The sequence below is a fragment of the Ranitomeya imitator genome, chromosome 2, assembly GCF_032444005.1.
Source record: "Ranitomeya imitator isolate aRanImi1 chromosome 2, aRanImi1.pri, whole genome shotgun sequence".
NCBI classification, from domain to species: domain Eukaryota; kingdom Metazoa; phylum Chordata; class Amphibia; order Anura; family Dendrobatidae; genus Ranitomeya; species Ranitomeya imitator.
The window spans coordinates 626,993,846-627,019,167 of record NC_091283.1 but is presented as its reverse complement, the minus strand read 5'-3'; the positions used below and the strand labels follow the sequence as shown (position 1 = coordinate 627,019,167).

Genomic DNA, 25,322 nt, shown 5'->3' with positions numbered 1-25,322 from the left:
GTTCGCCATCACCACCTCCTCAGGCAAGCAATTCCAGATTCTCACTGCCCTAACAGTAAAGAATCCTCTTCTATGTTGGTGGAAAAACCTTCTCTCCTCCAGACGCAAAGAATGCCCCCTTGTGCCCGTCACCTTCCTTGGTATAAACAGATCCTCAGCGAGATATTTGTATTGTCCCCTTATATACTTATACATGGTTATTAGATCGCCCCTCAGTCGTCTTTTTTCTAGACTAAATAATCCTAATTTCGCTAATCTATCTGGGTATTGTAGTTCTCCCATTCCCTTTATTAATTTTGTTGCCCTCCTTTGTACTCTCTCTAGTTTCATTATATCCTTCCTGAGCACCGGTGCCCAAAACTGGACACAGTACTCCATGTGCGGTCTAACTAGGGATTTGTACAGAGGCAGTATAATGCTCTCATCATGTGTATCCAGACCTCTTTTAATGCACCCCATGATCCTGTTTGCCTTGGCAGCTGCTGCCTGGCACTGGCTGCTCCAGGTAAGTTTATCATTAACTAGGATCCCCAAGTCCTTCTCCCTGTCAGATTTACCCAGTGGTTTCCCATTCAGTGTGTAATGGTGATATTGATTCCTTCTTCCCATGTGTATAACCTTACATTTATCATTGTTAAACCTCATCTGCCACCTTTCAGCCCAAGTTTCCAACTTATCCAGATCCTCCTCAGGTGAGGTGACTCCGCTGCCCGGTGTCCAAGGCGAGCAGCAGAGCTGGGTTAATCACTGGCTTCTCGGTGGTGGCGACCATCTTCCTGAGGATCATGAGGCACAGTGAGTGGCATGGCGTGAGCAGAGTCCCTTCCACAGGTGAGGTGATGCCGCGGCCCGGTATTCAAGGCAAGTAGCAGAGCCGGGTGAATCACGGCTTTCTCGGTGGTGGCGTCCATCTTCCTGAGGCCACGCGTGCACAGATTGTGTGCTCTGCTTCCCGGGGCTTCAGGAAAATGGCCGTGGGAAGCAGCGCGTGCGCAGATGGAGATCGCAGTGGCCATTTTCCTGCAGCCGAGATCTCAATCTGCGAACTCGGCTTAAGCAAAATGGCCGCCCCGATCTCAGTCTGGGCACGTGCGGCCTCCCACGGCCATTTTCCTGAAGCCCCGGGAGGCAGAGAACTCAATCTGCGCATGCGCGGCCTCAGGAAGATGGCCGCCGCCACCGAGAAAGCTGTGATTCACCCGGCTCTGCTACTCGCCTTGAATACCGGGCCGTGGCGTCACCTCACCTGTGGAAGGGACTCTGCTCACGCCATACCGCTCACCACGCCTCATCATCCCCGGACCTCTGCTGCCACCACACTACTGCCACAACCAACCGGTAAGCCTGCATTCCAACTTTAAGACACACCCTCCATTTTTCTCACAATTTTTTGGGGAAAAAGTGCGTCTTATAGTCCAAAAAATACGGTATATAGCACTCTGTACTTACAATTGCTCATTTTGCCTTAGATCTATGACATCATCAATGACTAGCTGAGCCCTTCTGAGCTCTATGTAGAAACAGGAAGTCTCTTTTCCCTGTATGAGTCATAACTAGAGGTACAATTCTTCTCATTGCAAAGTCCCTGGTAGGGCGGAAGAGAAGCTGCTGGGTCAGGAATTGATGTGGGGGATGATAAATGCAGGGAGGGAAAAGAGACCTCCTGTTTCTACAAAGAGCTTAGAATGATTGAGCTAGTCAGTTTTTAATCATGTGATATCATAGACATGTAAGAAGATGGACTGGACCGGGGGTACCTTTCTTGCTCTGGTTCCGGAAGTGTCGGGGCTGTCACCATTGTTGCCTCGGGGAAAGATTTCTGACCCGGACTGACCTTTGCACTGTTCAACAGGGGCATGTCTGATATATAAGGGGCTGTGAGCGGGAGGAGAGCAGGAGACTTGGCGGAAAGACAGCGTGCGCAGCAAGGGAAGGTTGGTGCTCGATCCTTCGAGCAATGTGACAGCGCAGGCCCGCGCTATAGACCTCTGACTGTAAAGTACAGTGACTGTGAGCAGAGACCTACAGTGTGCCTTCTGCATCCGAAAGTGCCAGACGCTCTGGGCCAGTTTTTGCTGCGCACGTGCCGCCTGAGACAGACAGGGTGACTTGCATAGAACTGTGTCCTACCTCACCCGTAGTGTTCTGCCAAGCTGAACCATGCTCAGGCAGCATCATAGACTATTCTTCCTTCCTCCGGCGAATCCAGACCCAGGATCCCACTCGAGACAGTGAGGACTCGTTGTCACCGTTAGGAACCGGATCTGCAACTTCTTCAGGGTTACCCCGGGATCATCACGCTCCGGTTGCCAAGGCGCCACCGTTGAGCATTAGAACTCTGCAGCTAAGAAGCCATCGAACTGATAAGTATAACCTGCCCTCATACTGGGGCCTTTTCCTGCTGCCATATCCCTGCTTACCCAACACCTCCCTCCGTGGAGTTATCCCTTTGTTAATAAACCTGTTAACTCTTGCTCTGCCTCCTGTCTGTCACTGCATCCGGCTACCTGCTCACAGACATAATGGAAAACAGAAGAATTAGCTAGGTAGAAAGCCAGAATGAGCAATTGTAAGTACACAGTGCTATATAATATGATGACTGCAATATATTAAGATGATAAAAGCTTTGATGGGAGGAGTGCTTCTTCAACCCCTTCCCTACATGCGCCATATATATACGGAGCTAGCTGGTTTCCCGTAAATCGCCGTATATATACAGCGCCATGATCGCGCGAGTGCACGCTGAGTGCTGAGAGCATGAGCTGACACTCCTCCTCCCTGCATGTCAGACGCTGCTCTAAGGCTATGTGCACACGTTCAGGTTTTTTCGCGTTTTTTTTGCGGTTTTTCGTGGGAAAAACGCTATAAAAAACTCATTAAAAACGCATACATTATGCATTCTATCATTTAGAATGCATTCTGAATGTTATGTGCACATGGATGCGTTTTTTTTCCGCGAAAAAACGCATCGCGGTAAAAAAATGAGCATGTTCACTATTTTTGCGGATTTTCTGCGTTTTTCCCGCAATTCTATGCATTTGGGAAAAAACGCACAAAAAACGCACAAAAAACGCGTCAAAAACGCATCAAAATCGCGGTAAAAACACATGCGGATTTCTGGCAGAAATGTCCGGTTTTTGTCAGGAAAATTTCTGCAAGAAATCCTGACGTGTGCACATACCCTCAGAAGCATTGCAGAGTATTAAATCAGCGTTCTGTCACTGTACAGTTGTGCTATGTGCACACTTAGGAAAAGAGGTGCAGAATTTTCTGCACAAAATCCGCATCTCCTGGCAAAATCCGCAGCCGCAGTTTTTATGCGGATTTTGTGCAGTTTTTATGCGGAATTGATGCGTATTTTGTGCGGATTTTCTGCGGTTTTTGCCACTGCGGATTTTTAACATGGAGAGGTGCAGAAACGCTGCAGATCTGCACAAAAGAAGTGACATGCACTTCTTTTGAAATCTGCAGCAATTCCGCTCTGATTTTTCTGCACCATCTGCACAGCTATTTTTTAATCCCATTGATTAACATTGTACTGTACATCACAGTGCGGATCTGCAGCGTTTCTGCGCGGAAAAATCCGCTGCGGATCCGCAGCAAATCCGCATTGTGGAAAGTTATTACAAATATAAAAAAATATAATATAAATCACAAAATAGAGGACAAAAAAAAGTAAAAATATTAATCCAATAAATACACTTATTTATGTAAACAAAATTACATGTATTTGGTATCGCCGCGTCTGGAACGACCCAATCTATGAAACTGTCCCACAAGTTAACCCCTTCAGTGAACACCGTTAAAAAAATAAATAAAAAATGAGGCAAAAACTGTGCTTTATCATCATACTGCTGAATAAAAAGAGGAATAAAACATAATCAAAAACACCAATGTGAATAAAAATGGTATATCAGAAAACATAATCTTGTCCCACAAAAAACAAGCCACCATACAGCTCAGTCAAAGGAAAAATAAAAAAGTTATAGCTCTCAGAATAAAGCGATGCAAAAATAATAATTTTTTCTATAAAATAGCTTTTATTGTGTAAAACCGCCAAATATATAAAACAAAGATATAAATGTAGTATTGCTGTAATTGTACTGACCTGTAGAATAAAGCTACCTTATCAATTTTACCACAAGCGGAATGGGATAAAAAAAAACAACAATTCCTGGTTTTTGTTTATTCTGCCTCCTAAAAATCGAAATAGAGAGCGATCAAAAAATGTCACGTGTCCAAAAATGGTACCAATAAAAATGGCAACTCGTCCTGCAAAAAGCAAGCCCTCACATGACTGTCAGCCAAAATATGGAAAAATTATAGCTATCAAAATATGGGATGTGAAAACTGTTTTTTGCAATAAAAAATGTCTTTTAGTGTGTGACAGCAGCCAAACATAAAAAACAATATAAATCTGGTATCGCTGTAGTCGCACCGATTTGAAGAATTAAGTCATCTAATTGCTTATACTACACGAGGAATGGCATAAAAAATAAATAAAACCAATTCTTGACCTGCTGTTGATTTATTTTTTCTGCCTCCCAAAGATCGCAGTAAGGTTTGGCTCACATTTGGTTTCTATGTAAATACAGTGGAGCTCAAAAGTTCTCATACCCAGGCAGAATTTTTGCTTTCTTGGCCTTATTTTAGAGAATATGAATGATAACACCAAAACTTTTTCACCACTCATGGTTAGTGGTTGGATGAAGCCATTTATTGTCAAACTACTGTGTTTTCTCTTTTTAAATCATAATGACAACCCAAAACATGAAAATGACCCTGATCAAAAGAGTTTACATACCCAATTTCTTAATACCGTGTATTGCCCCCTTTAACATCAATGACATCTTGAAGCTTTTTGTGGTAGTTGTGGATGAGGTTCTTTATATTCTCAGACGGTAAAGCTGCCTACTCTTCTTGGCAAAAAGCCTCCAGTTCCTGTAAATTCCTGGGCTGCCTAGCATGAACTGCATGCTTGAGATCTCCCCAGAGTGGCTTAATGATATTGAGGTCAGGAGACTGAAATGGCCACATCACAACCTTCACTTTGTTCTGCTGTAGCCAATGACAGGTCGACTTGGACTTGTGTTTTAGATCATTGTCATGTTGGAATGTCCAAGTAAGTCCCATGCACAGAAGTATTTGCTGATAACATGCTGCATTCATCTCTCTTTCAACTTTGACCAAGTTTCCTGTGCCTTTGTAGCTTACACATCCTCAAAACATCAGTGATCCACCTCCGTGCTTTACAGTTGGAATGGTGTTCCTTTCATCATAGGCCTTGTTGACCTCTCTCCAAATGTAACGTTTATGGTTGCAACCAAAAAGTTCAATTTTGGTCTCATCACTCCAAATTACCTTGTTCCAGAAGTTTTGAAGCTTGTCTCTGAGATGTTTTGCATATTGTAGGTCAGATACTTGTGGCATTTGCACAGTAATGGCTTTCTTCTGGTGACTCGGCCATGCAGCTTATTTTTCTTCTAGTGACTCCTTATTGTGTATCTTCAAACAGCCACACCGCTAGTTTTCAGAGAGTCCAGTATTTCAGCTGATGTTATTTGTGGGTTTTTCTTTGCATCCCGAACAAATTTCCTGGCAGTTGTGGATGACATTTTTATTGGTATACCTGACTGTGGTTTTGTTTTTACTGAGCCCCTGATTTTAATTTGTTAATCACAGTTTGAATGCTGCTGACTGGCATAATCAGTTCCTTGGATTTTTTTTTTGTATCCCTTTCCTGTTTTATACAGTTCAACTACCATTTCCTGTAGATCCGTTGACAATTCTTTTGCTTTCCCTATGACTCACCATCCAGAAACATCAGTGGCTGGATGAAAGATGAAAGAGTCTGGTTGGATCCCAGATAATTCACTCAGCTTTTATGCACACACACTGATTACAAGCAAACGGGTCACAAGTGGGAAGGTTACCTTTAGTAGCCAGTGAAACCCATTTGTATCAACTTCTGTGTATGTTATCAGGCCAAAATCACCAGGATATGTAAATTTTTGATCAGGGTCATTTGGATGTTTTGGGTTGTCATTATGATTTAAAAAGAGAAAACACAGTAGTTTGACAATAAATGGCTTCACCCAACCACTAACCATGGGTGGAGAAAAAGTTTTGGTGTTATCATTCATATTCTCTGGACAAAGACCAAGAAAGCAAAAATTCTGCAGGGGTATGTAAACTTTTGAGCACAACTGTACGTGATTTAGACAGAACCCCTGACGAAAGATTCCCCATAATGAGGCAGATGGAGGCACTGTGAATGACGTATGGCTTAAGTTCTAGCGGTGTCTGTCTTTTTAAACGTGCTTAAAAGCACAGCCCGCCACAGTTTTGTGAACTTCTGAAAAGAAGGACACCACTGAACAGAGGCAAATGGAGTCCAGAGTAACTCTGCTGCCTTGCTACAGTGAGTTTTATACAGAAACCATGGAGTAAATTTCCAGAAAGTATTTATGTCTAAAAATACCTATTTATTGAAATGAGAAAAACATAATCATATACATATAAAAAGACAGGTAGAACAGTCTCAGAGTCAATTAAAGCATAAGGATCAGGTAGGCAACTGCATGTACATCACTAACTACATCTGGAAACATTAACCCCTTTCTGACATCGGACGTACTATCCCGTCGAGGTGGGGTGGGCCCCCATGACCACGGACGGGATAGTACGTCCAGCGCGATCGGCGGCGCTCACGGAGGGAGCGCGGCCGATCGCGGCCGGGTGTCAGCTGCCTATCGCAGCTGACATCCGGCACTATGTGCCAGGAGCGGTCACGGACCGCCCCCTGCACATTAACCCCTGGCACACCGCGATCAAAGATGATCGTGATGTGCCGGCGGTGCAGGGAAGCATCGCGCAGGGAGGGGGCTCCCTGCGGGCTTCCCTGAGCCCCCCGCAGTGATGCGATGTGATCGCGTTGCTGCGAGGGTCTTACCTCCCTCCCTGCTTGCTCCAGGCCCAGATCCAAGATGGCCGCGGATCCGGGTCCTGCAGGGAGGGAGGTGGCTTCACAGAGCCTGCTCAGAGCAGGCACTGTGAAGCACCCTGCACTGCTATCAGATCAGTGATCTGACAGAGTGCTGTGCAAACTGTCAGATCATCGATCTGTGATGTCCCCCCCTGGGACAAAGTAAAAAAGTAAAAAAAAAAATTTCCAAATGTGTAAAAAAAAAAAAAAATCCTAAATAATGAAAAAAATATATATATTATTCCCATAAATACATTTCTTTATCTAAATAAATAAAAAAAAAACAATAAAAGTACATATATTTAGTTTTGCCGCGTCCGTAACGGCCCGACCTATAAAACTGGCCCACTAGTTAACCCCTTCAGTAAACACCATAAGAAAAAAAAAAAAAAAACAAGGCAAAAAACGACGCTTTATTATCATACCGCCGAACAAAAAGTGGAATAACACGCGATCAAAAGGACAGATATAAATAACCATGGTACCGCTTAAAGCGTCATCTTGTCCCGCAAAAAACGTCATCATCAGCAAAAAAATAAAAAAGTTATAGTCCTGAGAATAAAGCGATGCCAAAATAATTATTTTTTCTATAAAATAGTTTTTATCGTATAAAAGCGCCAAAACATAAAAAAATGATATAAATGAGGTGTCGCTGTAATCGTACTGACCCGAAGTATAAAACTGCTTTATCAATTTTACCAAACGCGGAACGGTATAAACGCCTCCCCCAAAAGAAATTCATGAATAGCTGGTTTTTGGTCATTCTGTCTCACAAAAATCGGAATAAAAAGCGATCAAAAAATGTCACGTGCCCGAAAATGTTACCAATAAAAACATCAACTCGTCCCGCAAAAAACAAGACCTCACATGACTCTGTGGACCAAAATATGGAAAAATTATAGCTCTCAAAATGTGGCAACGCAAAAAATATTTTTTGCAATAAAAAGCGTCTTTCAGTGTGTGACGGCTGCCAATCATAAAAATCCGCTAAAAAACCCACTATAAAAGTAAATCAAACCCCCCTTCATCACCCCCTTAGTTATGGAAAAATTAAAAAAATGTATTTATTTCCATTTTCCCATTAGGGCTAGGGCTAGGGTTAGGGTTAGGGCTAGGGTTAGGGCTAGGGTTAGGGCTAGGGTTAGGGCTAGGGTTAGGGTTAGGGCTAGGGTTAGGGCTAGGGTTAGGGCTAGGGCTACAGTTTGGGTTGGGGCTAAAGTTACAGTTAGGGTTTAGATTACATTTACAGTTGGCAATAGGGTTGGGATTAGGGTTATGGGTGTGTCAGGGTTAGAGGTGTGGTTAGGGTTACCGTTGGAATTAGGGTTAGGGGAGTGTTTGGATTAGGGTTTCAGTTATAATTGGGGGGTTTCCACTGTTTAGGCACATCAGGGGCTCTCCAAAAGCGACATGGCGTCCGATCTCAATTCCAGCCAATTCTGCGTTGAAAAAGTAAAACAGTGCTTCTTCCCTTCCGAGCTCACCCGTGTACCCAAACAGGGGTTTACCCCAACATATGGGGTATCAGCGTACTCAGGACAAATAGGACAACAACTGTTGGGGTCCAATTTCTCCTGTTACCCTTGGGAAAATACAAAACTGGGGGCTAAAAAATTATTTTTGTGGGAAAAAAAAGATTTTTTATTTTTACAGCTCTGCGTTATAAACTGTAGTGAAACACTTGGGGGTTCAAAGTTCTCACAACACATCTAGATAAGTTCCCTGGGGGGTCTAGTTTCCAATATGGGGTCACTTGTGGGGGGTTTCTACTGTTTAGGTACATTAGGGGTTCTGCAAACGCAATGTGACGCCTGCAGACCATTCCATCTAAGTCTGCATTCCAAATGGAGCTCCTTCCCTTCCGAGCCCTCCCATGCGCCCAAACAGTGGTTCCCCCCCCCACATATGTGGTTATGTGGTATCAGCGCACTCAGGACAAATTGGACAACACATTTTGGGGTCCAATTTCTCCTGTTACCCTCGGGAAAATACAAAACTGGGGGCTAAAAAATAATTTTTGTGGGAAAAAATTTTTGTTTTATTTTTACGGCTCTCCATTATAAACTTCTGTGAAGCCCTTGGTGGGTCAAAGCGCTCACCACACATCTAGATAAGTTCCTTAGGGGGTCTACTTTCCAAAATGGTGTCACTTGTGAGGGGTTTCTACTATTTAGGCACATTAGGGGCTCTGCAAACGCAACATGGCGTTTCATCTCAATTCCTGTCAATTTTACATTGAAAAGTCAAACGGCGCTCCTTCCTTTCCGAGCTCTCCCATCCGCCCAAACAGTGGTTTACCCCCACATATGGGGTATCAGCATACTCAGGACAAATTGCACAACAACTTTTGGGGTCCAATTTCTTCTCTTACCCTTGGAAAAATAAAAAATTGGGGGCGAAAAGATAATTTTTGTGAAAAAATATGATTTTTTATTTTTACGGTTCTACATTATAAACTTCTGTGAAGCACTTGGTGGGTCAAAGAGCTCACCACACCTCTAGATAAGTTCCTTAGGGGGTCTACTTTCCAAAATGGTGTCACTTGTGGGGGGTTTCAATGTTTAGGCACATCAGGGGCTCTCCAAACGAAACATGGCGTCCCATCTCAATTACAGTCAATTTTGCATTGAAAAGTCAAATGGCGCTCCTTTGCTTCCGAGCTGTGCCATGCGCCCAAACAGTAATTTACCCCCACATGTGGGGTATTGGCGTACTCAGGACAAATTGTACAACAATGTTTGGGGTCCATTTTCTCCTGTTACCCTTGGTAAAATAAAACAAATTGGAGCTGAATTAAATTTTTTGTGAAAAAAAGTTAAATGTTCATTTTTATTTAAACATTCAAAAAATTCCTGTGAAGCACCAGAAGGGTTAATAAACTTCTTGAATGTGGTTTTGAGCACCTTGAGGGGTGTAGTTTTTAGAATGGTGTCACACTTGGGTATTTTCTATCATATAGACCCCTCAAAATGACTTCAAATGAGATGTGGTCCCTAAAAAAAAATTGTGTTGTAGAAATGAGAAATTGCTGGTCAACTTTTCACCCTTATAACTCCCTAACAAAAAAAAATTTTGGTTCCAAAATTGTGCTGATGGAAAGTAGACATGTGGGAAATGTTACTTATTAAGTATTTTGTGTGACATATCTCTGTGATTTAATTGCATAAAAATTCAAAGTTGGAAAATTGCGAAATTTTCATAATTTGCGCCAAATTTCCATTTTTTTCACAAATAAACGCAGGTACTATCAAAGAATTTTTACCATTGTCATGAAGTACAATATGTCACGAGAAAACAATGTCAGATTCACTGGGATCCGTTGAAGCGTTCCAGAGTTATAACCTCATAAAGGGACAGTGGTCAGAATTGTAAAAATTGGCCCGGTCATTAACGTGCAAACCACCCTTGGGGGTAAAGGGGTTAAAGTTCATAGAAAAATGCTTAGTGCTATATGAGAATATTATTAGATGTATAATATATTTTGGAGTGTTCTCCCCCTGCCTTGCGCTGGGTCCAACTATGTAGGTATTGGGTCCAAGTATAGGCTATTTGCTGTTATGCCTTCTGCTCTGATGATAAGCTTTCTCATTATAGTGAATGCCTGCCTCAGGGGTTTCATCTGAATCATGTCACTCAGAGATTTAGATGGAAATCCTGATGTAAGTGCTCAGCGTAGAGCGCTGGATAAATGTGATACCAAATATTATGTAAAATTTTCCCAACAAAAGCTTCAACACTGTCCACAAAAAAGTAAGCATCTGCTCAGCTCCGTTATCTGTTAACGGAAATATAGGGGGCTTCCACATTACTGGTAGTACAAAGGCTCTAGAAAATCGATATAGCTTCTTGGCCCCAAAAGAAATTCAGCAAATTCTCGGCTCCCAAATCTAAATGTCCCCCTTCCTTCTTAGCCCCAGTGTGCCTAAACCACATTTAACACCCACATGTTGGCATTTCTGTAGCAATGACAGCCCACTTAATTTACAGGTGTGTGTCTCCAGAAGCATGAGCTGGGCACCACAACATACTGAGTACTACAACATACTGGTGACTACAATGTACTCATACTAGTGACTGCAATGTACTGGGCACTACAATGGCAGTTTGCAATTTTCACTCAGTAAAATCCACTGCTGCCTGCTTCTGGAAAACACCCATGGAGTTAAAATTGTCACTACATCTGTAGATAAATTCCCAAAAGGGTATAATTTCCAAAATGGGGTCACTTGTCTGCATTTCTAGCACTTTGGGGCTCTGTATATGGAGTCTGCAAACTATTCTAGCAAAATCTGATCTCCTGGAGGAAAATAGCGCTTTGCCCCTCCTGAGTCTCGCTTTATGGCTAAGCAGTACTGTACAGCCACATATGGGGTATTTCCACATTCAGCAGAAATTGTGGGACAAATTTTGGTGCTATTTTTACCCATTTATCAGTGTGAAAATGTAAAATCTGGGGCCAAAACAACATTTTGGTGGTTAAACTGCAAATATTTTTTCTTCATTTCCCAATGGCATAAAATTCTGTGACACACCAGTGGTGTCAATATGATCACTGAACCCGTAGATGAATTCATTGAGAGGTGTAGTTTGGAAAATGGGGTCACTTTTTTTGGGGGGTTCTGCTGTTCTGGCACCTCAGTTGCTCTACCAATGTGACATGGCACCCTCAAACCAGTCCAGCAAAATCTGAACTCCAATATGACAGTACTTCCCTTCTGAGTTTTGCAATGTGCCTCAAAAGCAGTTTTTGAGCACATATGGGGTATCTGAGTACTCAGGAGAAATTGCACAAGCTTCCAAATTGGGGTCACTTGTGGGGGGGTTTCCACTGTTTAGGTACATCAGGGGATCTCCAAACACGACATGGAGTCCGCTCTCAATTTCAGATAATTTTGCTTTCAAAAAGTCAAACGGTGATCCTTCCCTTCCAAGCCCAAGCCGTGTGCTCAAATAGTGGTTTCCCCCACATAGGAGGTATCAGCATACTCAGGAGAATATGCACAACAAATTTTGGCATCCATTTTCTCCTCTTGTTCTTGTGAAAATAAAAAATTTGGGTCTAAAGTAAAATTTTTGTGAAAAGAAGTTAAATATTTTTTTCTTCCACATTCCATTCCACTTCTTGAATGTGGTTTTGAGCTCCTTGAGTGGTGCAATTTTTAGAATGATGTCACTTTTGGATATTTTCTATATAGACCCCTCAAAGTCACGTTAAATGTGAGGTGGTCCCTAAAAAAAATGGGTTTGTAAATTTTGTTGTAAAAATGAGAAATCGCTGGTCAACTTTTAACACTTATAACTTCCTAATAAAAAAAAATGTTGTTCAAAAACTGTGCTGATGTACAGTAGACGTGTGGGAAATGTCATTTATTAACTTTTTCGTGTGACTTGACTCTCTGATTTAATGGTATAAAAATTAAACGTTTAAAAGATGTTTAAAAATTGCAACATTTTCCAAATTTTCGCCAAATTTCCGATATTTTCACAAATAAAAGCAAGTCATAATGAAGAACTGTTACCGCTATCATGAAGTACAATATGTCACGAGAAAACAATCTCAAAATCAGTGGGATCTGTTGAAGCGTTCAAGAGTTATTACCTGATAAATTGACAGTGGTCGGAATTGTAAAAATTGGCTTGGTCAGGAAGGTGAAAACAGGCTGGGGGGGGGGGAGTTACAGGAGGTAAGGGGTATTATCTCTGAAATAAAGGAATACATCAGCTCAGCATCTTTATGTAGACGTACATCACCTACCCATCACTTAGAACCATTTTCACATACAGTACTGGGCCTGGGGGCCATATGTGCAGATTTACATGACTGATAAGGCCAGGGCTCTCCCCCCATATCTCCTCTCATTATTATGCATGTTTGCTCCATTATTGAGGCTGATCGGTCCAAGTCCCACATCTGTACAAATCTTCCATTAAAGCTTGGCTCAAGATTGTGTTTATAGATAGACAATGATTTACATATCTTCTCTATAAATAAAGATGCAGATGTCCTGAGCAGGAAGCAGGAGTCCAAGCCACAAGTGGAGGCCATAGACAGTTATTACAGCGAATGTATCACTGAATTTAAAGAAAATGCATATATGGCATGCATATGTAGGGTATGGGCATGCAGTTGAGCATGCCCATTGGAATCCTCTGTGCATCCAAGTCCTTGGGCATCCAGCTTCAGGAAGGAGCCCTAGTAATATGTAACTCTCAGGATAATGAAAATATTTGCCTAGTGTACTAATCTTAGTGTACGAAGATTAATTGCAAGGTGCCAGAATGATTTCTAATTTTATAACATTTTTATTTACTTTGTTCGGGTTTTCTCTCTAATGTTTAGCTTTGCAAGTAGTAGATTAATAGATCTGTAAAGACAAACTTTACTGAGAGTTGAAAATGTAGATTTGTGTTAAAGAATATTTTCCTCATGTCATAAGGACTCAAGGACTCACTGCTTTGTCACAATGATAAAATCACCAGTGAACACATCATTGTCAAGATACACATTAAATGTGTTAGAACTCGCCTAATGTGTATGGGGGTCTCCAGACACTACTCTAACATCATCGGCAGGTCTCCGTGCCTATTGGGCAGTTGGCCATAATGCTGAGAGCACAGTTAAATCCTTTACATTTAAACTGTGCTGTTTCGCTGCTCATTTTCATTGGCTCAAGACAAGGGGCTAACGAAATTTATGTATGAAGTTTTGGTTTTCACTTGATTTTAAAGAGGCAGTCTGGGCTTGGGACAAAAGTCTGCAGGACCTTCTGGGATTCGGCAGTCTTCACTTACTCCTTGTGACTGCAGCATTTGTCCCAAGCCAGGACAACTCCTGTAATCTATATGGTATGGTGCAACTTTTATCTCTGCTTTGATAAGCGTTTTCCTAAAGGTACCGTCACACTCAGCGACGCTGCAGCGATATAGACAACGAGCCAACCTAAACTAGATCGCTGGAGCGTCGCTGTTTATGTCGCTGTAGAGACGTCAAACACAGCAACTCCAGAATGATGCAGGAGCGATCCAGTGACGGCGACTCACATCTCGTTCTCACTGGTTGTTAGCTCCATGTCAAACAGCCGGAGTGTACCGATCCGACACACATCTAGGGGCCCTATGCTCATTGTTGGCGTCGTTGCTTTTGATGTGAAACATGACGATACATGCCAACCTGGTGACGAAATAAAGTTCTGGACTTCTAGCTCCGACCAGCGATGGCACAGCGGGATCCAGATCACTGCTGCGTGTCAAACACAACAAGATCGCTATCCAGGATGCTGCAACGTCACGGATTGTTGTCGTTTGCTTTGCAAAGTTGCTGAGTGTGACAGTACCTTTAGCAGAAGAGCCTTCAGTATCTGATGGTTCTTTTAGCATTTGGTCTAGCTTACCATTCTAAAGGCATCTCCTGCCATCAGTTTTAATCTTCAAGACAAGCTTTCCAAATGGAGTTATGCTTTAATCTCATGTTATTTACAGGATCGCTTCCTTTAGCCATGAGATTGTTTTGATGCACCCTTAGAAGTTGTGAAGAAATCTAAATTCCAGTATGTTGCCCACTAAGCTGGCAATAGACATACGCTGCATTTTATGTCATGGAGATTACATATATTTACTTAGGCCTTGTCTTATTGATTGACAATTCCTCTTTGAAAAACACATTACAATGCACAAAATTGTTGGCAAAACATTGAACAGAGTTATTTGCGGAAGGTTTGCTGTCTGTATTTCAGTTAAATTGTCCCACCACCCATCCTAAAATACCCTCTCTTACCTCCTTGTTGACAAAGCAATACAGCACAGCCACCAGCATACCCTGCAGAGAAAACATTGAGCAATGTTGTGAGGTTCTGCTAGGAACTGGAGACTGAAAGAGATCTACAGAACCTACCTACCTGGAAGGAACTAAAGAATAAGTCGAAAAAGAGTTTAACCAGCCTCAGAGTACCATGTGCAGTTTCATCTGTGATCAATGCAAATACCACCTCGTGTATTCCGAGCAAAGGGATCAGGGTGAGTGTTGACCTGGCCAACCTGGTGAGAGACACTGTATGAAACATGGATTTGTACATCACACACATAGGTGTTTTCCCATAATACCTAGTCCTTCCATTGTGAACATAACGTCCCTTAGTGTCTTAGCAATGCTATCATGATGCTGAGCTCACATGTCTCTCACCTGAGTTTATAGTCTGTGTACCTCATCTGATGAGCTCTCATCTTGGACAACAGAATCTGGATAATCCGCATGAATATTAAGAAATTGATCTGAAAGAAATAGGAAAACATAGTCAGACATGTGAAAGGTGTCATTAAGGTTACTTGGACATGCAAGAACGAAAGGATTGTGAGAGGATGTTCTCCATCTATGCAGAACATGTGCACAGCATAATAATCTTTGTTTTATCATTGTAAAATACAATATTTAATTAATAAGGTGTAATATGCTAGTCATGAATCAATTTATAGAAATAGAACCTATTGATAAGTGATGGACTACAGCATCATCTCCAAATGGTGTTGTCTTCAGTTTAGGTTTTGGGACCCATTACTGTGTCAGTCTGGCCCTGGAGATGAATGCTGAAGGACATAAACTACATTGACATAAACTACTTTGGTTTAGTTTAAAAGACCAGCAAATTGTCATAGGGCAGTGTGTGTGGTACCCTAGCGCAAGCATCTGGCAGGCAAAGAGTGGTCAGAAAGCCACATCAAAACTAGGAGGCACATGGATGGTCAGAATATTGGCCAAGGAAAAATATTAGCAGGACAAAGACAAACACATGTGGACCAGCTCTAGGAGAACTATAACTGACAATGGTGAACAGGAATTCTGGAGCTTAATAGCCAGCAACAACATTCAGGATTAACAGCGAGAAACCAAAGACAGCTCATAGCCAGGACTGCACCAGAAGTCCCAGAGAATCACATAGGGCCACAGGTTGTCACTTCATGTCACCAAAGGCTCAGTGCCTCCCAGTGACTGAGGCAGAAACAATGGGAACTGGTTCCTGAAAAGAATGTCACACAAATATAATGGACCTAGCTGACCAGGCAATCTCGTCACCAGGTCGTCATCCTGCTGATATGCAACAAGACAACAGTAACACTGAAATATGGAAACAATGGATCTTTTCATCTGGTAATGATAAATTAGAGGAGCAGATTTACAAATATATATTGTGAGGTTCTAGTGGCGATATTACTGAAGGTCATTACTGATACATTGCAAAAGAGATCTTCTCCCTCCTAACTGAGGAAAGCCAGAAATAGCCAGATCCCTAAGGACGGATCTAATGACATTGGTTTCTTTTCACCTGATCTCCCACCTAAATTCTGATGTGACAGTATGTGCTAGAGTTCTGTGGTTTTATGAGAAACTGTTCAACGTCAGATCATTTTAAAAGACTTTAAGGTCTATTATGGAGTTTAATGCCTCAAAGGTATTCAATTGTAGTAAATTAATTTTTTTTATAGGCAGTCATTGTTAAGAAGGGCTTTGGCACAGTTTTTTTTAACTGAGTAAAGTTACTGCATTCACTTCCAATAGTTAAGATTATCATAAATGATTATCCAAGACAAATATTTTTAAAATGTAACATTAGGCAGGTCTCCTATCTCTCCCTCTTTTCTTTTTTGAATAGTCATAGATTCCCTTACATGATGAGTTCAACAGGAAATTTACCAAAAAAATCAATATTTCTTCAACTGAATGATTAATGGGGGTTTCCCTGTCATCATCCTGCATGCTATTAATGTGTTAATGTTACAAATAATAAATACAACTGATATTCACTCTTTCCAGGACCAACAACCCAGGCACGCTGTTGGCATGATGTCATTGATGCATCCGGTGAACAATTACCGGATCAGCGGCAGAGGCGCAATGGAGGGAGGTTCAGTACAGCCTGTTTCTATTATTTTTAACACAGGAATTCTGAACATATGAAAGGGGGAGTTAACAGTGTGAGACATATAATGACTGACAGCCTGTTCTCTTGATCTACATGTCTCACACTGGTAACTCCCCCTTTCATTTAAAATAAGCTCTGGGGCAGATTCTCATGCAAATCAGTGTTCTCCCTACAGATATTAAGAGATTATTTACAAAAAAAAAGTGTATTTCTCAGGAATAAGACATCAGATTGTAAATATCAAGATATCATTTTAATAAACTTTTTAGGACCTGCCTACTTATGTAGACGATTTAGGAGGGTTGATCCTACTGACAGATTCCCTTTACATTTTTAGGGGTACTTCTCTGGGGCAACATGAGGTCCTTACATTTCCCACAACCCTCTGCTTCTTCTCCTGGCTCCTTGCTCTCGCCCATGCACATATAACATTAGCTACTCCTCCCTCTGCTCATAGGATCTGCTAGTGGTCCCTGGGGACCACAAGGTTTCTAATACTCCATTCTTCAGCTCTGTATGTGTTTTAGGTATATTCTCCCCATGTATCCTCCCCTGGCTCTTTGTCGCCCATAGCAACTAGTCACAGTGCAGCTTTCATTTTGCAGAGTTGTTTAACACTAGAAGACCCTGAAGTTTCGAGCTCCAAAGGTTCCAAAGGTAGAAATGTTAAATGACCCCTGTTATGACCTGGTGGTTAGGAGCACCTGGAATGACCTGATAGTTAAACCTCATACAGGACGAGCTCTGGGATGTGGGAGCTCTGCTGACCGCAAGCCCTAATCCTATCACACACACTAGAAATAGCCGTGGAGCGCTCCTGACCAGACCTAGGCGCCTCGTCACAGCCTAAGAACTATCTAGCCCTAGAGATAGAAAATAAAGCCTACCTTGCCTCAGATAAATTCCCCAAAGGTAAATGAAGCCCCCCACATATATTGACTGTGAGTAAAGATGAAAGTCACAAACGCAGAAATGAAACAGGTTTCAGCAAAGGGAGGCCAGACTTACTAAATAGACAGAGGATATGAAAGGTAACTTTGCGATCAGCACAAAAACCTACAAAAGACCACGCAGAGTGTGCAAAAAAGACCTCCGCACTGACTCACGGTGTGGAGGGGCCACTCTGCATCCCAGAGCTTCCAGCTAGCAAGACAAAATCATGAAAACCAGCTGGACAAGAAAATAGTGAACAAATAATGACTATCAGGAACTTAGCTTCTGCAGGAGAAGGCAGGTCACCAGAGAGATCCAGGAGCAAACTGAACAAATGCAAAAACATTGACAGCTGGCATGGAGTAACGATCTGAGAGGAGTTAAATAGAGAAGCCAACCGAAGGACAACCCACGTCACCTGTGTAAGGAACCTCAGAAGCAGCAGCTTCACTCACAGCCACCAGAGGGAGCCCATAGACAGAACTCGCCGAAGTACCACTCACAACCACAGGAGGGAGTTCGACAACAGAATTCACAACAGACCCCTCTCTGGGATTTCTAGTGTTAAAAAATTAAAACTGTGTGCTGACAGTTTATCTGTTTGACAGTGTAGATAAAGGCCCAGTTGTACTTTGTAATTATAGGTAGGAGGTCTCCATTATAACAAATATGGACAGAATTGTTCATGCTTTTAATGAGAAAAACCTTTGGTTTAGTAATTAGTAGTCCAGCTGTCACGGGTTTACTGCGATAGAGGGGAGCCAGAAGAATGCAGCGTCTGATTTCTCCTACTCCTGCACTGATGAGAAGCACTTCACCTTTATTTTAAACAGTGTAACTTTGTATTGGCAGTGCAGGGGTTAATCTGCTATGTTGAGAGCTCCTGGAGCCTTTAGACTCTCAGCTGTGCACTATTAGCCACTCCCATCTCCTATATAGTCTGGCCCCTGGCTAGCACTAATTGTCAGAGTGGCTTTTGCTGCATGGCTGGAGGTTGTTGTTGGTTATTTAAGGAGTAAATGTTCGGTTATTTATCTGTGACTGTTGCTAGGTTTTGGGTGTGTGATAATTCCCTTCTCATACTTTGAGTTTAACCCCATCCTCCACTCCCCGGTGCATTCGTCTGTTATATGTGTGAGTATATTTCTATGTTTGGAATTTTTCATTACCCCTGTTCATATTACCTTGTTAAGTCTGGTTTGTGCAATATGGTACACTACTACTCCCCTCTGACTGAGGGCGGATTCAGGAGCTAAGGCAAGGTACGTGGCCTCGGCATCTTCACCATCAGAAGTAATCCGGAGAACAGGGTGAGCTAGGGCGCCCCTAGCATTAGGGACAGGGAAGGCGTCCCTGGTCCCGGGACACCTGGCAACTGAGTTTTGACACCTACTCTGCTTCTTCTATTACATAGCGGAATGGCACAGATGTAGAGAAGGACATCTTTTTCCTTCTTTGACAACAGGCGGCACATAGTGCCCATGGCCACCCTGTGCTTAGAGGACGGTACAATTAGCGGTGTCACTGGAAAGTAAGATGAGGATAACCCAGGAATATGCTGAGCATGTGCGACTTGTCATGAAAATAGAACAGGACATACCTATGGGAAACCAGGAAGCAAACCATCGAAAATGCAGATTTTCAGTCGATGAGAAACGCGCACTTTTGGAAATTGATTGCATTTGATAACTGTATTTATGTTGGGAATTTAAGCCATTGAATGATGATTAATATTGCAGGAATAACCATTTAATTTCCAATGTGTTTTTTTTTGTTTCTAAACAATATTGCACTTGTCAGTTATAATTAGAAATTAACTGTATGTGGAAAAAAATGGCATCATCACTTACATTTTCTGAATCACAAGATCGCTGTACGTAAATCGACTACTGCTACGGTAATAATAGGAGTAGTGGTGACTACTAGATGACTTGGAACTGCGCCAGCTTACATCCCAGTGTTTGAGCATTTTATCTCTGGGTCACGGTTAATAGGTCACTGGGTTACCATGCTGGTCATAGATGGGTGCTAGCACGGCAGCTAAGAAATAAGACTAGGACAGTGAGATGAATCTGTGCTACAGGTGAGAAAAAACTCAGCCATGTCTCCAAATGTGGATCTTTTTAAAGTGTCCATGTATCTTATTTGTATGGAGGCCTACCAACTGTCCCCTGCCAAATGAAAACACATGCACGGTCAGCCAAATATAGCATGCATGATACATCAATGAAACCTGTAAGCTCAGTAGACACAATTTCTCATGCCTCAAAGACTCAGATAAAGTAGCTACTTCTGCTGCACCGTCTGGCATTCATTCATAGCTCTTTACTAGCCTTTCCTTTATAAGTCCCAGAAAGGGCACCATTTCAGTAATATACGCTCCTTTTTTTAACCCCTAAAAAAGTAAGCTGCACATTCTTTTGTAATATGGCAATCGTATGGGGTATCATTTCTACCATGAATTACCAGTATAGCAAGGAACACAGGAGACCGTAGAATCCACCAGAATGCCATGTTGTGATTTGTGGTCCAACACCTATACCGGAACATGAAAATCATGATTAAGAGCCGCTCTACAAGAGTCAAGCAGAATGCATTAGTAGTCATTAATAGCACTGAATCTGTCTCCAAGATTTTTCTTAATCATCCAATGGTCATTCCTTCCATACTGATCACAGGCCAATTATTAATGATTTCACTTGGCTCCAAAAAGCTTTGAGAATTCTAATAAAAGATCAAATGTACTAATGAAGCAACATTAACCCTTTTTATTTTGATTGCAAAATTTGTATAATCTTATCCAGAAGATGGGCTGTTGTAGTGTAAAATTGCAGCTGAAAACTGTTATACACCCAAAATATGCAGCTTTAATTTATCGGTACAATGGCATATTTTTGTGTCATGCTTGCCAACTTTCCGAGGCAAACATCTGGGATAAAAAATTATTTGCGGCATGCCAAGCACACAGCTATTTTTTATGTAGTCATGCCCTGTTCCAAAGTCTTGCACTCACCTCCCTCATATGTTCCTTTTGCTGTCTGCCTGAATAAAGAAATATTCTAGCTCACTGTGTCTTGGAGATTTGGGGCAAGATCAGCGGGGCCTGCAAAATTTACTGACTAGAGAGCTGTCAAGTAAGTTTAAGTTTTTTTTGTTTTCTTCCTGCATGTTTCTCACCATAATTCCTTGATGCCAACACACATTTGGCTTTATCTGTCCATTTGGGTCTGACTATCTCCTGTTTGCATTTTCCCTTCTGACTTTTATCCAAGAAGTATCGTTTCGTTTCTCCTTGTGGAGATCGACATGCTAAGCATGCCGAGATGAGGAGACTTAAAGCTGCAATGCTCTTCTGGGCAATATGCTAATTATGCAAATTGTCTCTTGCGGCTTTAAGTCTCCTCATCTCGGCATGCTTAGCATGTCGATCTCCGCAAGGAGAAACAATACTTCTAGGATAACGGTCTGACACCACTCAAACAGCCAAACCAGATCTCCGCTTTGCACTGATGAGGGGCAGTACCCCGAAACACAGTGTCTGCAAATTGAGATTCTGGTTTCACTATTATCCTAAGTCATGTGACAAGGCTCGCTAAAGGGTCAACATTGACTTGTAGGATTGCTACCTTTCAATAGGTGGCACTAGAGTTCTAGCTCTCTTCCTCTCTGAAAAAACAATTTGCATAATTAGCATATTACCCAGAGGAGCATTGCAGCTTTAAAGGTACCTTCACACTGAGCAACTTTAGAACGATAACGATTGTGATCCGTGACGTTGCAGCGTCCTGGATAGCGATATCGTTGTGTTTGACACGCAGCAGCGATCAGGATCCTGCTGTGACATCGCTGGTCGGAGCTGAAAGTCCAGAACTTTATTTTGTCGTCAGGTCACCCGCTGTCATCGTTGGATTGGCGTGTGTAACGCCGATCCAGCGATGAGTCCCCGGGTAACCAGGGTAAACATGGGCGCTCACAGTCAGTGCGTGAAGCTGAGGGCGAGGGACGTGACAGACACCGGAATGTGAGTATGTAGTGTTTTGTTTTTTTTTACTTTTACAAAGGTAACCAGGGTAAACATCGGGTTACTAAGCGCGGCCCTGCGCTTAGTAACCCGATGTTTACCCTCGTTACCCGGGGACTTCGGCATCGTTGGTCGCTGGGGAACTGTCTGTGTGACAGCTCCCCAGTGACCACAAAAGGACTTTCCAATGATCACAGCCAGGTTGTATCGCTGGTCGTGATCGTTGGAAAGTTGCTCAGTGTGACGGTACCTTAAGTCTCCTCATCTTGGCATGCTTAGCATGTCGATCTCCGCAAGGAGAAACAATACTTCTTGGATAATGTCTGACGCCTCTGAAGCAGCCAAACCAGATCTCCGCTTTGCACTGATGAGGGGCAGTACCCCAAAACACAGTGTCTGCAAATTGAGATTCTGGTTTGGCTATTATCCTAAGTCATGTAACAAGGCTCGCTAAAGGGTCAACATTAACTTGTAGGATTGCTACCTTCCAATAGGTGGCACTAGAGTTCTAGCTCTCTTTCTCTCTGAAGAGACAATTTGCATAATTAGCCCATCTGACTTCTAATTTCTCCCCTCCTGTGTCTGCGATCAGTCTCCCTGCTGCCCCTCCCTCCTGATTTCACCTGGCCTATTTCATGTGCACTTAGGTTGCTATAAATTGTGAGTCCCAGGTCCATCTGACCATGGTCTGGCTCCATAAGTATGGCTCTTTAAGTATACAGCAGAAATATCCCAGAAAAATAACCAGAAAGGAACAGAAGGTACAACTAACCACTTTTATTAAATGTACTAAATTTATTTCTCTTCCTCCACACTTACTCTCACCATACTGACATACGCCCTGAGGCTGGAGTCACACACAATGTATAAAAATACGATCCGTTTTTTTATGGACCAAATACACAGAAATGTTCCCTGAACAGTGATCCGTATGTCATCCGTAGGCAAGGTGTGGCTGCGTATTTTGCGCATGTAAACCTCTGTATGGCATCCGTTTTTCATCCGTATGGCAAGAAAAATCGCCGGCTTGCAAAATGGACATATAATGGATCTATGCGCTCAAATATTCATGAAAACATATATACAGTCTATATATATACAGTACAGATCAAAAGTTTGGACACACCTTCTCGTTTAAAGATTTTTTTGTATTTTCATGACTTTGAAAATTGTACATTCCAACTGAAGGCATCAAAACTATGAATTAACACATGTGGAATTATATACTTAACAAAAAAGTGTGAAACAACTGAAAATATATCTTATATTCTAGGTTCTTCATAGTAGCCACCTTTTGCTTTGATGACTGCTTTGCACACTCTTGGCATTCTGTTAATGAGCTTCAAGAGGTAGTCACCGGGAATGGTTTTCACTTCACAGGTGTGCCCTGTCAGGTTTAATAAGTGGGATATCTTGCATCTAACTCCCTCTTCGACAACCTACTATATGGCTTCCATCCCCAGCATTCTACTGAGACTGCCCTGACCAAACTTACGAACGACTTACTTACAGCCAAAGCTAACAGACAATTCTCTATACTCTTCCTTCATGACCTGTCCTCTGCCTTTGATACAGTTGACCACTGCCTCCTACTACAGATCCTCTCTTCCTTTGTTGTCAAAGACCTTGCCCTATGCTGAATCTCCTCATACTTTACCAACCGCACATTTAGCGTTTCCCACTCCCATACTACCTCTTCATCTCGCTTTCTCTCTGTTGGTGTCCCTCAAGGCTCTGTCCTAGGACCCCTTCTCTTCTCAATCTATACCCTTGACCTTGGACAACTCATAAAGTCCTATGGCTTCCAGTACCATCTATATGCTGATGACACTCCGATCTATCTCTCTGCCCCAGATGTCACCTATATGCTGTCCTGAATTCCACAGTGTCTGTCAGCCGTTACTTCCTTCTTCTCCTCTCGCTTCCTCAAGCTCAATGTGGACAAATCTGAATTAATTATCTTTCCACCACTTCGCATATCTTCCCTACCCAATCTATCTATCACAATAAATGAAATCACACTTTCCATTGTCCTAGAAATCCATTGCATTGGAGCAAAAGTTGACTCTGCCCTGTCCTTCAAAACGCATATCCAAACTCTCGCTACCTCTTGTCACCTCCAGCACAAAAATATTTCCAGAAACCATCCTTTCCTCAGCCTTCACTCTAACAAAATGCTTGTGCATGCCCTAATCATCTCCCGCCTCGACTACTGCAGCATCCTCCTCTGTGACCTACCTTCTAACGCTCTCGCACCCCTCCAGTCTGTCCTTAACTCTGCTGCCCAACTAATTAATCTCTCGCCTCACTATACTCCTGCTTCTCCTCTTTGCAAATCCCTTCACTGGCTCCCAATTTCCCAGCATATCCAGTTTAAACTACTAACACTGACCTACAAAACCATCCATAACCTTTCTCCTCCTTACATTTCCGAACTAATCTCCCAATATCTTCCATCACGTAATCTCCGGTCCTCCCAAGACCTCCTTCTCTCCTCCATGCTTATTCGCTCCTCACCCAATCGCATCCAAGATTTCTCCCGAATTCTGTGCCCCAACACATCCTGTTATCCCCCACATTTGGATCCTTCAGACAGAACCTGAAAACCCATCTCTTCAAAAAAGCTTACAATCTGCAATGACCGCGCAGTCAACTCAACACCATCAGAGCTACTGCAACCCCCTAACTACTGTCTCCTTCCCTATAATACTGTAGAATGTAAGCCCGCAAGTGCAGGGTCCTCTGTTTGTTTACTGTAAGAGATATTTGTATTTTGATGCAACCCCTTCTCATGTACAGCACCATGGAATCAATGGTGCTATATAAATAAATAATAGTAAAAATAATATGATTTGCTAGGAACAGGATACGGTGTTAGGTGTCGAGTTCCCGCCGCTGCACACGGGGAATCTCAAACCATGTTCACTGCAGTCTCCCATTCTCCTCCAGCCACAGTGGAACCTGCTCAGCAGAGACATTGATCTCAGGGTCTGGCTCAAGCTGATACTGTGTGCTTGGGTACTGCTAGCTTTCCAGGCTCTGCCATTGTAGCCAGCACTGTTCAGCGGCGAGCAGGCGTTTCAGGGACTAAGTCCTGCTTTTCCCACAATGAGCATGCCCACGGGGTGACCTCCCATTGGACCCATGCTCAGGTCCTGTTGCGGCTCCTATTGGATCATCAGGAAGGTCCTGGAGCGCTACTGCTATAAAAGGTTCGCATGGCCGCTCGGCCATGCGCTAGTGTAAACCTTGGCAATGTGTGAGTGTAGATGAATGACTGTTGATGGATGAAAGCTCCTTAATCATTCCCATTCCTAGTGTTGTTGACTGCTCGCGAATGGTGGAAGCTATCTAGCGCCCGACAGTGCTATCTGCACACTAAGCACACGTTGCAGTGCCCGTCTCTATGGCACCGTGTGCCATCAATGCGCTCTCCTGACAACCGTCAGTATAGGGTGGGAATTTCCGC

General features: G+C 42.7%; 1 protein-coding gene across 1 annotated transcript in view; it reads right to left on the bottom strand.

Moving 5' to 3' along the window:
• GCGR (glucagon receptor) overlaps nt 1–25,322 on the bottom strand; it is a 177,195-nt gene that overhangs the window by 7,365 nt on the left and 144,508 nt on the right. The window contains exons 10-13 of the mRNA XM_069755776.1: nt 20,299–20,368; nt 15,165–15,253; nt 14,881–15,019; nt 14,760–14,801 (exon numbers count right to left, since the gene is read on the bottom strand). Coding sequence (XP_069611877.1) covers nt 14,760–14,801; nt 14,881–15,019; nt 15,165–15,253; nt 20,299–20,368 — 340 coding nt within the window. The remainder of the gene's footprint in view (nt 1–14,759; nt 14,802–14,880; nt 15,020–15,164; nt 15,254–20,298; nt 20,369–25,322) is intronic.